Genomic DNA, 17,106 nt, shown 5'->3' with positions numbered 1-17,106 from the left:
TGTTCTTTGCAGTATTTTCCAAACGCAGGCAGTGTAGCAACCCAGGGAGCCTCATCCTGCCTGATCAATGCCTGTGCCAAGTATCAAGGGAGTTGTTCCACACCTCTGTTATTTTAGCATTCCAGAGATCAAAATTAAAGGCATAGTTGATGGCATCTGCTCTCTGTCTCTGTCTATCTCCGTATCCTGAATTATTTATGTGCAAATAGTATAAACTGAGTAACAGTGGAAGCCTGGATGTAAACACCAGTGTTGTTCTTGAGTTTCTCGCTAGTGAGTAAGTAGAGCCACTCAGCAGGTGGGTCCCTGCTTAAAGGTGTTCTGCCGTCAGTGCACTGATACTGGCGTCATCATGTGTCTGGAATATGCAGGAGATCATTAACTATGCAGAATGGTGTTACTTATACATATAACCTAATAAGTATTAAGTTGTTACCTAATAAACTGTTGCTCGTTCCATTGCTTTCTTGTTGGTTTTTGGCTCCTCCTTTCTCAGGAGCGAGATTTTTGAAACCTGTCACTGACAATTACTTGTGAGTGGAATTCCACTTAACTCCACTCACCCTGGAGATGCACATGCTTTTTACCAAATGATCAGAATCAAACTGAAATGAGGTTCTGGAAACTGAATTCCATTTAGCATTAAAATGCATGGGTTTTTTTTCTTTAAAGCCTTGCTTTTGGCTTGCAGACTAAACAAGCTGAATTTTCATGCATAGTATGGAATTCTCCAGCCTTGGTAGATGTTTAACCACACAAATGTGTATGAAACTAAGTAAGCAGGAAAAGAATTCCTTTCTGGCCCGTGTGGTATTACCTATTAAAATTCTAAAACTAGAGGAAGAAAAATGTTTAAATGAAAGCTGAGAGTATGCTGTTCCTCTTTTTGCAGATACAATGGTTTAATGAAACACAAGGCAGAACTGGAAGAGTTGGAAGTAGTTTTAAAAACTGAGAGGGAGGCTCTGCAACAAGAGAGGAGGTCAAATGCAATAACCACCGGGGAAAATCAGAAGCTGAGGGAGGAACTGGACAGGTATGATTCCCTTGCTAAATTTTTGCGTATGTCATTAAAAAGTCAGTTATGCAGAACACACCATTGCTTTGCTGTATTGTGTTAACTGTAACTCCAGAATACTGTCATCATATCTGTTAATTTTTCTCAGTTTCTGTCTTGATAATTTGATTGATTTTGTTTAACTCATTTACGGTTATCTGCTCCCTGGACACTGTCAACAAATGCTGTGATTCATTGCTTCACACGTGGTCTGATCCTGGGACTTCTGCTCATTCAAAATATGCTTCCACATGTGGCTCAGTTCACAGATGTTTCTGTAATGAGTTGTTGCCAAACATTTGTCTCTAAGTAGAACTACAAATACCCCAAACCTCCAGTAGTATCAAGAGCGGTGTGAAATGGTTGCTACCCCGTTTGGGGATTTTTTTTCCTTAAGGAGAACAGTATTATTTTTCAAGGTCAGGCTGGATGGGGCCTTGGGCAGCCTGGTCTGGTGGGAGGTGCCCCTGCCCATGGCAGGGGGGTTGGAACTAGATTATCTCTAAGGTCCCTTCCCACCCAAACTATTTTATGATTCTGTGATTTTTTTTTTTTTTACACAATATGATTTAGTTCTAGGAGTTACTATGGCTGTTTATTTTCTGCTGCACAAAGAAAGCTGCAATTTGTTGAGAGAGACTTGATTGTTGTTATTTAAAGTGGGCTTAGTGATTCATGTCATTACTGGGTAACTGTTCGTTCATGTTGAAACCTCTTTTCTGGGCTAGCATCCAAACTTCACATAACATAGCAGTAAAACTTACCCTCCCCCCCAACCTGTATCCTTGCTGGGGCTCTCTGCGTTATAATCAGTTCAGTGTCACTATTCACACTACAAAGACATTTTGAGAAATAGTTTGGAACAAATAAGGGGCCAAGGGCATATCAAGTTAAAGCAATGTCATATTGGATCATATTTAAAAATCACCGGTTAACTTTGATCACAAAAGTTTCATACACTGTCCCAGTTGTAATGTACTGCAGGGCTTTGCAAAGGAGATATCCTTAAGCTTGCTGTTTTCAACTCATTTTCTCTAGGGACAAAGGAAGATGTTGCTAAATGTTGATTGCGATGCTGGCAGAGAGCAAGGCTTGGCTGATCTTTTTTTCTTTATCTATTTATTTAATTGAATGCCTTTGTTTTTTATAGACGTTTTGAGATTTGCCAAAAGCTGTAAAAGAATGACACATCTTACAACACTACAGTGTCTGATAGTTCAGGACACTTTAATGCTTATATTTCATGCATCAGGAAAAAAAATTTATGAGTGTTCTTTATTTGTGCCAAATAGAGCTACCTTTATATCCAACTGCTCTTAAATATGTTCTGCTTCAGAATTTTGTTGTTTCCTGCGCGTTGAGGAAATAGAAGTTTTATGTTTCATCTCCTTGCTTTTCAGTTCTGTTGTAGATTTGAAATATTTTATAATGCTTTTACTATTTTCTAAATAAAATTTAATTATAGGCTTAAAAAAAATATGTCTTTAGGATTTAGTATTTGGAATGGAATGTTGGATTTAGTGACATCTGCACACTGGTGGTGTGGTCTTTGAATGTGAGATACTTTCTATGAAGTGTCCTTCCTAAGCCTGCTGGCTTCTTTGAGTTTAGGATGAATTTCTTGCACAACCAACTAAAGACAGAGTATGAAGGGCTGCATTCACACACTAAGGAGCTGAAAACTTCCTTGAACAACTCTCAGCTGGAGCTGAATCGTTGGCAGGCTCGCTACGATGAGCTGAAAGAACAGCACCAGTCCATGGATATCTCTCTGACCAAGCTTGATAACCACTGTGAGGTAAGTAGCTCTAGGTAGGTGTACTTCAGGGTTCCTGTTAGAGTGCTGCCATTCATAGTGTCAGTTTTTGGCACACTGTATATAGAAGGTCGAGCTATGTGGTCGTAAAAACACCCCTGCATACATCAAAGTTTATTGATTCATATCCTAGGTGGCTAGAATGTTGTGTTAGCTTGATTTTGGTGTGCTTGCAGGGAAGCCAGATGTAGAGAAGAGATGAATCTGTCTTGTTTTATAGCTGCTGTCCCGTCTAAAGGGAAATTTGGAAGAAGAAAACCATCATCTTCTGAGTCAGATTCAGATGCTGAGTCAGCAGAATCAGATGTTACTGGAGCAGAACATGGAGAACAAGGAGCAGTACCATGAAGAGCAGAAGCAGTACATGTAAGAAACTAGAGATTTGAATTGTGAAACCTAAAAAACTCATCTAGAGAAACAAATCATCTGTCAGGAGTAGAAGAACAGGCAAGGGATTGATAGATTTACTTGATATCTGGCTCCAAAAGGAGATGTTTAGCAGGAGATAATACGTAGTGGGGAGAAGCTGCAGAATTTCTTTGCATTGGCTTGCCGCCAAGTGATGTCTAGGAGACACCTGGACAAGCACAGCTCTTTTCAAATAGTATAGATGAACCCATGTGGAAAACATAGTTATAAAAGATGGAACGCTAAATCCAGTTTACTTCTCAAAGGTTTCTGATGAGCTTGGAGAAAGCTGATTTGCAATAAAAATGTAGTCTTATGAGAGTCATTTTATAGTTACATTCATGAAGAATAGCAGATATTCATACTCTGCTAGTTTTTGTCATTTGCACTATAAGAAATATTTCCTTTGATGTTGTTTTTAAGGATGCAAGCGTCAACATAAATCACCGCATCCCCCATGCACAGGGTGGTGTGCTTAAGTGAGATACCCTGTTTAAACATACTGTACATTTACAAAGAATCTGTTCTCACTGCAGTGAATTTCTCTTATAGGTATGAAAGATGGAAGAAAAGTGTTCTTAATCCCAAGAATTTTAGTCTAAGCACCTCAGGATGATGTGGGAGTTACTAAGTTTTATTTCAGAAAGGGACTATATGGTTGAAATGTTAGAAATTGTTTGCTGAAATTGGCTGAAAACAGTTCAAATGCATTCTAAGCATATTTATCCAGGTGTCTTACAGCTCTGTGGTGGAGGTGTATTAGACCTACCGCTTGAATGAAAAAAAAATTTGCCAACATCTGCTGCGCAGGTTAATGAAATAATGAGTAAAATAAGTAGTAAGACTAGGTGGCACTGCTGAAAGTGCTTTGACTCTGCTTGCAGGAGACCAAAGTAGTCTTAAAAAGATCAAACTTTTCTCTAGTTACAACAGAGTAAGCAGAACAGGAGTATAATACCCAGTTATCGCATAAACAAGAAGTTCAAACCATGTAGGGGTCTTAACCCTTGAGTAATTGTCAGTGATCTGTGAATAAGACTGAATAATCAGCAAATTAATTTTAAAATAAACAAAGTAATATTAATCTTAACAGCCACCAAACAAAGTCTGTCTGAGTCATCTAGCACCAGTCTACTGTTGTTCTTTCACCTTTCATGCTTATTGCACAGAAATCTCCCATCAGCAAGTTTGGCATGCTTTTGCGTTTGCCCTCTAAACAGACAGTGAATGAGCTCAGTAGAATTCTGCAAGTGATAGGAATATATTTCAGTTTCTTTCCACTCTTGGTGGCTTTGGGTCTACCATTTTTTCATTATGCCTCATTTCATACAGATGGTTCAGAATGTGCTTTTCTCCTTCACAGTGATAAATTGAATGCCTTAAGAAGACACAAGGAAAAACTCGAAGAGAAGATAATGGATCAGTACAAGTTTTATGATCCTACTCCAAAAAAGTAAGTCCTGTTATGGGTTCAGTTCCACTATTCTGAGGGTGAGAAAGGACTCTCATAACTGGAGGTAACAGAAATCTCATCTGAAATAAGGACAGTGTCACCTCCACTTCACGTCTCACTCCTCAAGCCATTCCCTGAAGCAGCAGGTTGTGTTGATACAGAGCACAGTATTTCATGTGGGGCCTTCTGCAGCAGTATTAATTGGAAAAGAGTCACTTCACTCTGATGAATATAATCTTGTCCCAAGCAGAGGAGGGGGACCCCCAGTATGGCAACTAAGCAGCAGTAGGAGCTTCCAGAGCTGCTCTTTCAAAGGAGAAAAAGCAGTCCATTGGAGAGAAAGGACTAAAATATTATATTGAGAATGACAAAAAAGAGCCAAGCTAATTCCACCATGCATAGTTCTGACTGGTAGCCTTCGCACAGAGAGAGATTAATCTTTAAAGCAATTTTCATGTCTTTCATTCTCAGACTGTTCCTGTAGTAGAGCTTTTCACACTGCTCAGATGTCTTATGTGGGTCCATACGTGTGATGTAGCAGAGGGAATGCTTGTCTTTCTCACATTGCCTGTGGGGAAGAAATATTTCTGTAAAACAGTTTTGACTTTGGAAGAGAAATGGTTCTCAGCCTTTGTGACATTCATGCTGCAACTTTCCAACCAATTAATGACAGTAAACATATAAGAATGTAGGATGGCTTGATGGTTTTAGCATAGCTGTAAACTTCTTTGTGGAGTGTATCTTGTAGTGTTTTATGAACCCCATTCACAAAAGCTGCTGTTTCAGGAAAAACCACTGGATTGGTGCCAGAGCCTTAGTGAAACTAATCAAGCCAAAGAAGGAGACTACAAGGGAACGGTTGAAACCAGCAGCAGAAAGCCCTCCATGGCATTCTGAATCTCCAGAGACGGTAAACTCTCCATCTGCCTCCCAAAAACTAAAACATCAACAGGAAACTCAGGATAATAACTCTCAAGGATCAAACTCTATGGAAGAGAGAGAGAACCCTGGGGGTTCTTCAAACAAAGGTAAGGAATTAGTTATATTCCTTTTTTTTTTAGTAAAATAGAAGTACTAGTAAGCAAAAAAGCACTAAACTAAAAAGCTGAATAAACTAAAAGATGAGATTTTTTGGTTTGGTTTGGTTTTGGTTTGGTTTGTTCCTTTTATCTCCTACTTCTCCCTTTAGATTTTGTATAGTTTATCGATTTGCCTGAATGTATTGCATGTACTGAAAAGTTGATGAAATATTTCATTTACTGGGGTTTTGCAACACAGCAGTTTAAAGTTGGACCATATAATATTACGGTTCATTAGCAAATATTCTGCATGTAGGTAATGACTGGTTTTACAGCCACTGCCAGGAGATGGCGCACATGCAAAAGAAATGACATAGAAAACGCTAATTTATTATTATGATTATTATTGTAATCAGTTATTTTGGAGGATAATCCCATGATTTGACTTCAAAACTAAGGATTTCTTAATGTAGAATGGTGAAAATATTTTTTTGAACACTCTAAGGTGAAGGTACAGAAGGTGGAATGATTTCTTTTTTGCTTAGTTACTTCATGGAGTAAATCAGGTGTTCCTAATCATGGGAAATTTAAAAGAAAATTTAAAATAAATACTTTGTGATCTTTATTAAAGGTAATATATATCTTAAGCTTTGCTTATTCTATTGACATCAGTTCTGTCAGCTTCTATTATATATATAGATCATTGTCCTCCAGGAATACTTTTCAAAAAGCATTTTCAAAATTAATCCTTAAATAATAATTCCTGTCTTCCCGGTGGGACGTGTGGGAAGCAGAAGGGGAGCAGCCAAGGAGGGTAGAACTGTTGTTGTAAACTACTGCAAGTGTCTGTCTGGCTGAAGTTTTTGTTTTGATTGGGGTTTATATTTCCCTTTCTCCAATTCATGGATGTTGTTTATGCATTTCAAATAAAAATGTGTGTCTCAGGTAATTCATATGATTCCAGGAGGTGTCAAGTGTTTAACATGCATCCAAATTTAAACCTGGTAATTTGGACTTGAGTTTGTGCAAAAGAAGGCCCTTGTGGAGTGCCAGAGATAACAAAAAGTCTCTAGGGCTTCAGTCTTCTTGGTATCAAATGAAACATGCTTATGTTGAGATGATGACAACCGGTAGTAAAGACTAGAAGACAATTTGAGTGTATTATCACCAAGTAACATGCACACCTGTTAAATTTTCCTGTATTAAGTAAGAACATTTTGGATCATCTAAGAGTAATTTCTTAAAGGACTTCCTTATATTTTATCTGTGTGTGTTAATCTGAGTCAGATTAACTATGATTAACTGTGTTAATCAGTTCTCCAAATATATGTGTTAGTCTTTGTTTATTCTTTTTCGGTTTTACTGGTTGTGTAGCCTTTAGTCTGTTTTAAGACACTTTAAGTTTTGTTTATAAGGGGTTTTTTACTTTTTTTTTTTCTTCTTCTTTTTGGGATACCTGGGTGATAACAATTTAGCTGCGCAGCGCAAAAAGATTGCCTTTTTGAGAAGCAAAATCAAGGATAAAGAAAAGTCTCCTAAGTCTCCATCGAATCGTCAGTCTCTGTCTAATCGGCTCCGATTCTGGTCTTCTTCCGACATCCCAACCTCTCCTAATGAACCTTTTTCTTTCCCGGAATTGGGAGATTTCTAACACCTTATCTTTAGCATTTATCTTAATTTATTTCTGACAATTATTTTAACAAAAAAAAATTAAAAAAAATGCCATGTGCCTTAGAAGAACACACACCTTGATAGAAACACTCAGCATGTCTTTACAATACTCTAAATACAAGCACACATTAGTGAACATGGACTTAAGTTTTCCTGTAGAAGATGAATCACTGTTGCACACTGTGGATCATTTCTTCAATGCAGCACATTTTAGGGGACCTCATGGCATACACTTTGCGTATGTATATTGGCTGTGGTGCATGTTATAAGTAAGTGAAGTTGCTATGTGCTTTGATATTTTCTTGCAATCACATACTTGCATTGTGTCCAGTTAAAGTGTTGAACTGATTCGCTGTTGCTATGCTTTCTACAGTGTTGTAGTCCTACTAAAGTACAAATTTAATACAAATCTAATTCAAATATAAGCATTCTCAAATACTGGAGATTTTTCCAATATTCTGTGCCACTAAATGCTAATAATTATAGGGTTTTTAACATTTTTGTCCGCTTTTAAACAATCTAGCTTTGAGTACAGAGTGGAAGCTATTTGAAAAATTACTCTCCGCAAAGTGTCTTGATGTTTGCATTCAAACCTGCTGTTTAGGAAGGTTTTACACTTCAGCTATGAAAATTCATCTTGAATGGACCTAGAGTTTCCATTTTTACTGCTTCAGTTTTGACAGATTTCTTTGGAAGAAGAAAGTAGATTTGTTGTCTTAAGGTTGGGAATAACCTTCATCATGAATTCATACTGTCTGACGGTCACAACTTGGTGGCTTTTGAAGTGAATGCTTGGGTCCAGTCCAGCACAGACAGAGAAACGCGTGCACCACAGGCCAATAGGCTACAGGGAGCTCAGCAAAAAATCTCATCTCCCTTCTCAGTCTGAGAAGCTGTCCCTCAGAGGCACAACCAAGGTCACTGGCACAGCAGCCTTTTGCTGCGCATTTTGGGATTTGTAATTAGTAATTCTGGCATCTGTGGAAGGTGTTAAGTGCATCTACAAGGTCAATTAGAAATACAGCTTTGCATGGCAAGCTTTAGCCAGTAAGTGCCCCTACAGGCATCCCATAAACTTCAGCTGTGAGAGAAAGTGCCAGCGCTGTGCTGTGGAGCCCATGCTAACTCTGGGAGAAAACGGTTTCTGAAGTCAGCTGCTTCCAGGAGTCATCTAAGATAACAGTAACTTGGTCCATTTCTCTAATATAGCTTTGCTGCTGCTCTGTGCTTTTAACTAACTGTCTGTCTGTTGTTTCTGCAAGTTGTTTTTTTGACCACTACACTCGGCTGTTTTCTCAGCATTTGGTTACTATTAGTTAAGGAAGTACTTCATAGAAATATATAAAAAGCTAGAATCTTGCATCTCATTAAGGGGGTTTCCTATAGTAAATTCTTTAGATTTTGTTGTATTTTATGTGTGCCCTAAAGCATTACATTCACATTACAAGAAAAACGTCTTCAGCCTTCTGAATCTAAACGGTATTCTGGCAGGTAGTTTTTGTTCTCATGCTAAGATCTCAGGAAGTCCACTTAATCATTGCACCGGAGCATCATAAGAGCATCAGAGTTTTAACCTTGCAGAGTCTGAGCTCTTACACAGCAAAGGGCTCAATCTGAAAACAGTAAGCTTAGTGTGCAGATCAAGCTAGATAGTTTCCAAATGGGTATTATTTCTCTTTGAACAAGAGCATGACTTCTGTCGCTTTTTCCTTATTTTATTTTATTACTGAAGTAAAAATTTATAAAATGTGTCTGCAAGGAATAATGTTATGGGAATTTCACACCTCACTCTTTTTTGCATTCACATCTTTGCTCCTTTTCTTCCTCCTTTCACAGTAATTGTCGCATGTATAATATCAACCCTCCCACTGGCACTAAGCAGCCCTTGTCACTCCCACACTTTACAGAGAGCACACACGATTGAAAAACTGGTGGCAGAAATTTCCTATCCAATACTGAACTGTTTATGGAGGAGCTTGCAGAACTGGTGCCTCTGTTGTGCAGTTTCTTTGTGCCTGCTTGTCATGTTTGTATGGGCAGATAAAATACACATCTCCTGATGCTATTTTTCATTGACTTGTATTTATTTACCTCTCCTCCCCTCAGTGCTAATGGACCTAAGGCAAAAGAGGGATTCCCATCACAGAGACAGCAATGATAATGTTGAAATCTCTCCAGACTCTGCCACAAAACAGTGCTGTGTGGAAATGGGTCCCAGGACTTACTCGACCTCAGCTATTCATCTGCACACTTCCACCCCCATCTCCAGGCTCCAGAGCAGACCAAAAGGTGCACGGTGCATTTGATGTGCCAGCTGTTTGTACAAGTCAAGCTACTTTGTAGTTCCTGCTTGGGTGAAACACAGCTTCTAGTAGCATTCAAGTACAAAAATAAAGCAGTAGTGTTTTCTCTTATCTCCTTAATGGTTTAATTGATCAGATACGGGTTTTCCTTACTCCTGTCATCAACTTGACAGACCACATTTATATGTTGGTTCTCTCGTGGTTCCCTGCCTAAGGGGTCACAGCAGTGGTTAGAAGATGGCTGCTCTTCCAATGCTGGCTCTTTAAAAATTTCTTTATCACTTCAGTCTTCTACTAGATACTCGGTCTACTGCTAGGTTGCATTGGAGACTGATGTGAAGGATTATCCTTCCTGTGTTTAATAGTGCCTTCTATGTTTTATTTCTTTTCAGGCTATAACTCAGAAGATAATCTATGTGAACTGTCCCCTGAGGTGGAGTTTGTAAGTGCCAGACAGCACGGTAAGCTTGTAGGGTATATGAATGCTCTAAGACTTGTTATGTTGCATGCACATGAACTGTCCTGGTGCATGTTACTTAAATTATTATGGTAGAATGAGATGAAGTAACGCACTGCTGGTTTGGGTATGTGGGTCTAAGTACTTCTGTTATTCTATTGAAAAGCTTTTAATGGACATTTTCCCAAAATAAATTTTCAAACACAATGCTGTCATTGAGGCGAGTTGCTTTGCCCTAGAGACAGACCCTTTAGTGCATTTTCTGCAGACCTTTTTCTGCATTTTCTGGACAGTGTTCAATTGCTTCCTTAAGGGAGTGAATCAGCAATGAAAAATTGGGGGGGGGCGGCGCTGTGGATGTGTGTCAGGAACACTGTTGCAGTGGCAGCACTGCCTGCTTAAGAGATTTGGGAATACTTAATTTGCAGGCTGGTTACCAGCTCCTTCCAAAGAAGCAAACAGAGAAAGAGACAACCACTTTTTGGTAAACTTCGTCATTGTTTACATTGCTTTGTTTAAAGTTGCTTAAAAAAAAAACAACCCAGAATGCATTTCTTTCTCCAAAACATAAGTGAGAAAAGCAAGATGGATCCTGAACCACTTGACCTGAAAAAATGGAAAGGGTTTCTACTCTGTCCAGGCTCTTGGCATCCTGTGTGTATGACATTGTTAAGGTTTTCAAAATGACTTAGTTGCACAGATCCTATTTTCAGAAGGCAGACTGTAGCCAAGTATTTTAGAGAATCAGAGGAACTTAAGGTCTGTTTGTTCAATGTTTGTTTTGTGTTTTTCAGTATCCAAGCCAAACAGTTTGGAGAGCAGTAGAAACGCTTCCAGCAGTAGTTCACCTCTCAATTTGAAAGGTAAAGGTTTTGCAGCTGAGTTCTGACAAACAGGAAGTGAAATTCCATGAAACTATGTGCAATATGCCATTTCCCATCCAATTAAATTTGAAAAATGTTTTGAAATTCTAATTATACAATCTGGACATGGCTGTCTTGGGAATCAAAACTGCTGGCAAGAAGTATTTTTCTAAGATTGATTCTGGCAAGGGATGGCTTTCAAGGCAGGCAGTATAGTTTTCCTTCAGTCTGACTGGCATACTGTGGGAAGTATCAGGCCACTCAGACTCCTTTTAGAACAACAGGTCTCTGCTGTGCTTACTCTGTACACAGCTTGTGTATGGAATCAATGTGTTCTGGAGATTTGCTTTTGCTGAAATTGTGCATCCTCAAAGGATGCCAGGAGACCCAGCATTGTGGAAAAAAATCACTTTCTGCTTTCCCAATGGCAGGTTCTGGCTCTCAGACCACACACAGCCAAGCCTGGGATATCTTTTAGTGGCACAGGGGTCGTAAAGAGGCCCACTAACCATCTGTGTTGTTGATATTCTTTAGACAGGCAGTGGTGCCTGTTTAATGCAGGTGTTCAAAGTACGCACTGTAAGATGTTTACTAGTTCTGACTGCCTTGAGTTCTGTGGGAGAAAAAGTTAAGGTCCAAAATGCCCCCTATTCTATGTGGAAATAGCTCTGGATGATAAAATTTCTACCTGAGTGAGAAGAAGAGGGAAGTGTCTTTAATGAGGGAAGAATAGTGTCTTTAATGATGTTTATGCTTCTCCTCAGGTTCCTTAGATCATATCCATGGTAGAACCGAGAGCCTCAGCAGTGAAGATACGGTGCCGAACAGAGAGACACCAGCCTTGCTCAGAGAGACTTGTTCCTTTCATTCTGCTTCTGCCATCCTAAGCCCCAGCAGCAGGCATGAGTCCTCCTCCCACAGGAAGGGTTTGATCTCTTATGATACACCTCAAAAGTGTGCTCCATCCCAGTCTTACGCAGGCAGGCAACGGTCCGCCTCACCTGGCAGTGAGATGGTAACTTTGGAAGAGTTCTTGGAAGAGAGCAACAGGCTATCCCCACCAAATGTAAGTAAACAGAACTAGATAGATCATCTCAGATGTCAAAAAACCTGTTCCAAGATGATTGAGGTGCATGAGGGCATAGGGAAACAAGGAAAGACAACAAGATTCTTACGTATGGAACTTGCAGAGATGAATGAAAAAGTTCAAGCAAATAAGGCAGAATTAACTTTCATACAGTACTCTGCTAATTTACCTTTGTGTATCAGCTATGGCAAATCAGGCAGATAATTCACTGCACATACTATGTATCAAACTGCTGAGACTTTTTAATATTAAACACTCGTAGTCAAGTTTTTTTATTATATCATCAGTTCTCAGCTCTGGGTACTTTTATTTGTGAACTGATCAGTTTTCTGTGTAATTTTCATCTGCTAAATCTGTAATTAGAAATGAAACCTAAGAGTAGTTTTCATTTGAAGTGCAAAATGTGCGGTTGTTAAAACAATCGCCTAATCTGAAAATACTATCAGTGCATTTGAGATAGAGTATTTTTCTTGCTGAAGGAAGTTCTCAATCCTTTCACCATGCTGCATGTTTTTGTGCTGACTGGTGCTGTTCTATTGGTTCCGTGACTGCAAGGATATGCTGTGTGCTGAAGTGCTTTGTCAGAAGTGAAATGTTTTCTAGATGATGTTTGTCTTTTACTGCTTGGATGTGCTGTACAGTAGTGAGGCAGTGCAGCGTTGAGCTTGTTAATATCTTAAGAACAATTCACTGATAGTGTAAGTGAGCAGATATTTCTGTTTCATGTACACCTTGGTAACAGTATCGAAATCAACAGAGCTGTACCATTTTATGGCAAGAGTAAATTCTGGTCCCTGAGTTTTCAGAGTGATGTTTAAATATACCTCTCATTCCCTTATTACCCTAAATACAATTCTTATCTTTTAGAGCTGTTTGAAATTTGGATTTTTTTTTTCCTTCTTTTGTGTTTAACTACCTGACCGCATCTCCATTTTAATTCTTCTTGTCATCCTTGTTGCTTTTCGGCGTTGGTGCAGTTTAAATGAAGAGTGCAATTATTTCATTGCACCAATTTCTGTTAGTAGCTGGTGCACTGTGTCTGTCTTGCTACTCCCTATTTCCTTCCCTCCATTTGAAACCTTTGCAGTCACTTTAATTGATCCTCATTCATGTCCAAACAGTGTGAGGCACAGAACAGGCAGGAGAAACTGGAGATCTGCTTCACTATATATCCCCAGGGTATCTGTTATTCTTGCAATGAATGCAATAGGTCCCAGCTTGCCACAGTGTTTGCTAGCATATTAATACCTATAGAAGCAGACTGTAACTCTTGGCTGTTATTTTAAAGGTTGCCAGATCACTTGTGTTAATTGCTCATGAAGTATTTCCAGTGCTTGTTCATAAACATGCATGTTTTCGCAGGACTAGTCATTCTGTAATGATAATGTGCATAACAGAAGTTTAAAGTGAAGTTAAAAATAACCCTCTTCAACATTTAGTTGAGCGCAGAAACCTTCCTGCTGCACTGTTACCATTGATGGTGTTCACCTCTAGCAAACAAGTTTTGTGACTAGAACAAAACATTTGGAACGTCAGTGAAATCAATATATTAAGCTTTAACATACTCGAGAGAATCGTAAAGAAATAAATTCCATGAGCTTTTTTGCATGGCTTTTGTGAAGACAACATGTCCCCTAACTATTCTGAGCATTCCTTGTACTGATAGTCCAGTGGCAGCTGACCAAACATCACCATTTCTGGATTGCATGGGCGATCCCCATGAAATATTCATTGCATATTTTCTTTTACTGACAGGTTAATTGTCTGACTTGAAATTTGAAATTTAATCATGGGCAAGCAATAACTTTTCCATTTTTTAATAATTTTTGGTAGCATTTCATTATATTGTACGTACAGCTTTTAACATTTATAATATATTCACTGGGAGAGGTGAGAGGAATTGATGGAGACGCAATGAAACTTCCTTGTAATGCTAGCACATCTCCCCCGAGTATTCTGTTCTGTTTTATCCCTGAAGTTACGGGTAGTGTGCTATCCAGATGAACTGTATTCTTGAAGATGACAGACCATCATTGATATCTGCTGATACCAATGGCTGTCATTAATATGATATTGATGTTACAGTGATGGTGGCTGATGTGAAAGGAAGCAAAAGAGCTGCTGCCCAGGTTGCAAGCGAGATGAAAAAGTTCAGATTAAAGACAATTTATCTGGCAAACAAAGCTGTCATGATCGAATTAAGATGGGCTTGCTACTCCTTGATTCATATCCTTGACTTGGATTTATATCAATTGTAAACATATTTTCTGTTCCTGAATTAAATATAACATCTATGGTTGTATTTCAGTTGAATTAAGTGGGAAGGAAGATTATCTGAACACAAAGCTCTGCATGATTCTTTAAACAAAAAGTGTTGTCATTAATGTGGCACGTGCATATTTTCTCACACCAGGACACCTCCAGTAACAGAGATGACTTGCTCAGCGATTATTTTAGGAAACCAAATGAGCCTTCAGCTACTGGGAGCCTGCTGGTTCAGCCATCCAGAAAAGAGGCTACTAAGATGCCCACTAGTCTTGTTGCTCCAACTGTAAAGATGACTGTCGCCAATGAAGAAGGAAGAACGGCCAAGCCTGGAAATTACATGAAGCCAAACCTCAGACAAGTTGAACCTGAGCTTCTGGCAAACTCCCAGGGATCCTTTAAGCTTTCTCACACACCACAGCACCAGCCCACCAGTGGAATGCGGCAGATTCCACAGCCTCAGCAGCCTGGAACCACGAGCAGGAGGAGTACGTCACTGAGCAGGGCATTTAGCTTAGCTTCTGCAGACCTCCTCAGAGGCGCTAGCCCAGAAACATACAGGCAGGAGAGCCCTCAGAAGTCAGCAGCAGAGCTGCGTGGGGGCAAGGACACTGTCAGTCATACTGCTAGGGCTTCTACACCAGTGAGCTCCCAGGTAACCTTAAGAGAGAGACCACAGTCTACAAAGATGGTGGGTTCCTTGCAAGGTGTTGATTCCCGCTGTCGGCAGCTTGAGACAAGGCGCCTTTCCCTGGCCTCATCAAAAGAGGAGAGGCCACTCTCCTTCCATCAGTTCTCTGCCTCACCCACTGCATCAACCAGCAACCTGCATGTGCAGCAACAGGAGCGTGTGAACCCTGGGCAACACTACTCGCCAGCTTCACACGCTTCCTCTAAAGTCAAACCCAAGCCGGCCTCTCGTTCTGGGGAGGTGGCCACCGTGGCCCCTGTCAGAGCTGTTTCTAGCAGCACTGAGGGAAATATTTCCCTGGGACAAGGCCAGAATGATGCTCTGCTTGCCAAGTGCCAGGGTAAGCTGCCAGAAAGCAGTGCTGGTACTGGGGAGGAGGCCATGAGGGGAAGCAGCTCCAATAGCACTCCTGGGTCTCCGGATCCCCAGGGGGATCAGCAGACCATTTGGTATGAGTATGGGTGTGTGTAACCCACAGATGCAGCTAGTAGTGTGCTTGTTTGGCATTGCTGACATCTGGTAGCCCTTTGTCTAGACAATGTGCCAGGTCTTAGAAGGCATCACTTGCGTGCTGATCCGAGTGTCCTCTGAGTACAGTTTCCTAGTTGGACAAAGCATGATCAAGAGAAACAGGGAGCAAAACTTCAGCCCTTCTTTTGACACTATTGTGCCTAAAACAAAGTAGAAGCCTGACCTAATCCCGCAGCCGGCTTGGCACCTGGTTCTCACAAGTGCTGAGCATTTCCCGCTCCAGGAGAAGCTCAGCAGGGTCCTCTGTCATTGCTGCACTGGGCACCCCTCCTACCTGCATTAAAGAAGAGTTTCACAGGTCACACGTGTGCTGAATCCAACCCTGCCACTGATGCATAAATTAATCGTACTGAAAGGGTCGTATAAAAGCCAAACTCCCCAAAGACAAAACTAGAGACTTGGCTTAAGTAGCTTAAAGAAAGCTGAAGAGCAAAAGTGTGTGGCTTTAACCATGGATCTGTTAAAACCAGTTTTTGCCACAGGTGCATTTTAAAGAGGTAGCATGTAGACTTCAAGGATCCCATCTTAACCTTCTGCACTGGGACTGTGTAAACAGAGAGACCAGTGTCACTACCGCCCTGCCTTCGCTATAGCGGCAGCTCAGAGGATCCTTGACTCTGCAAGCCAAGTGGTGCTGCATTTCTGCATTTTGAAACTTACTTTTATCTTTTATACAAACACTGGAACTAATGCAGCCTTTCAGGGGAGATGCCATTGCAATTGCAAAGGTGGCATCTCATGTACAAAAGTGTCTTGTATGTATATAAGAAGCTCAAGTATTGTACAAGAATGCTGTGTAAATTGTATTATTACATCCTTGTGTGCATGACAGCCCACATCCTAAGCAATGTGTGGGATTTTGTCTCTTAGAAATCCTTGTTTATGTCTCGAAGAACCTTGCTCAGTATAGAAAGCAAAATAATTTTGTAAACATGTGAAAGAAATATACTTTTAAAAATCTATTTATGTGCAAAGAAATTCCTTATATGTTTCCCTCCAGAGTGTCATCAGCTGCTTATGTATATATGATCAAATGTGTATCTCTAATTTCCTGTTTATAAAGCTGTTTTTCTTGAAATAGACTAAAAGGTTAAAAAAAAAAATACTTGTTTTGCTGGTTCTGATTTAATCTAGTACAAGCTAAAACTGATTCAGCCGAGGATGTTTTTGTTATCTAGTATGTAGTAAACCCATTCTGGAAACTACAAAATTGTTTATAATAAAGATTAAAATAAAATAGATGGATGTTGTACTTTGTTTTTCCTTGGGATAGAAAAACCAGACCATGATTAATGGTGCTGGATGGAGATCTGTCTGCAATGGCTTTGTGTAGAGCCTCAGTGTTGATTTTCATCTCGGTGTGGCCGAGTTTAGTTCGTTTCTGTAATGCCACAAAAGTTGTGTCAGAAATCTTTGCATTTGATTGTAGCCTCCTTACTGAAGACTTCAGGAGGATTGATCGTGCAAATTAAACGACTTCCAGGT

The 17,106-nt window shown here is 39.9% G+C and overlaps 1 protein-coding gene across 1 annotated transcript in view; it reads left to right on the top strand.

Moving 5' to 3' along the window:
- CCDC88C (coiled-coil domain containing 88C) overlaps window positions 1–16,862 on the top strand; it is a 94,091-nt gene extending 77,229 nt beyond the window's left edge. Inside the window, exons 21-30 of the mRNA XM_069858689.1 lie at window positions 893–1,036; window positions 2,669–2,855; window positions 3,094–3,239; window positions 4,645–4,734; window positions 5,521–5,762; window positions 9,531–9,713; window positions 10,120–10,188; window positions 10,979–11,047; window positions 11,812–12,113; window positions 14,548–16,862. Coding sequence (XP_069714790.1) covers window positions 893–1,036; window positions 2,669–2,855; window positions 3,094–3,239; window positions 4,645–4,734; window positions 5,521–5,762; window positions 9,531–9,713; window positions 10,120–10,188; window positions 10,979–11,047; window positions 11,812–12,113; window positions 14,548–15,561 — 2,446 coding nt within the window. The 3' untranslated portion in view covers window positions 15,562–16,862. The remainder of the gene's footprint in view (window positions 1–892; window positions 1,037–2,668; window positions 2,856–3,093; window positions 3,240–4,644; window positions 4,735–5,520; window positions 5,763–9,530; window positions 9,714–10,119; window positions 10,189–10,978; window positions 11,048–11,811; window positions 12,114–14,547) is intronic.
- The last annotated feature ends 244 nt before the right edge of the window (window positions 16,863–17,106 follow it).

This window comes from Phaenicophaeus curvirostris, chromosome 5 (assembly GCF_032191515.1).
Source record: "Phaenicophaeus curvirostris isolate KB17595 chromosome 5, BPBGC_Pcur_1.0, whole genome shotgun sequence".
NCBI classification, from domain to species: domain Eukaryota; kingdom Metazoa; phylum Chordata; class Aves; order Cuculiformes; family Cuculidae; genus Phaenicophaeus; species Phaenicophaeus curvirostris.
This window is presented reverse-complemented; position numbering and strand designations above follow the sequence as displayed.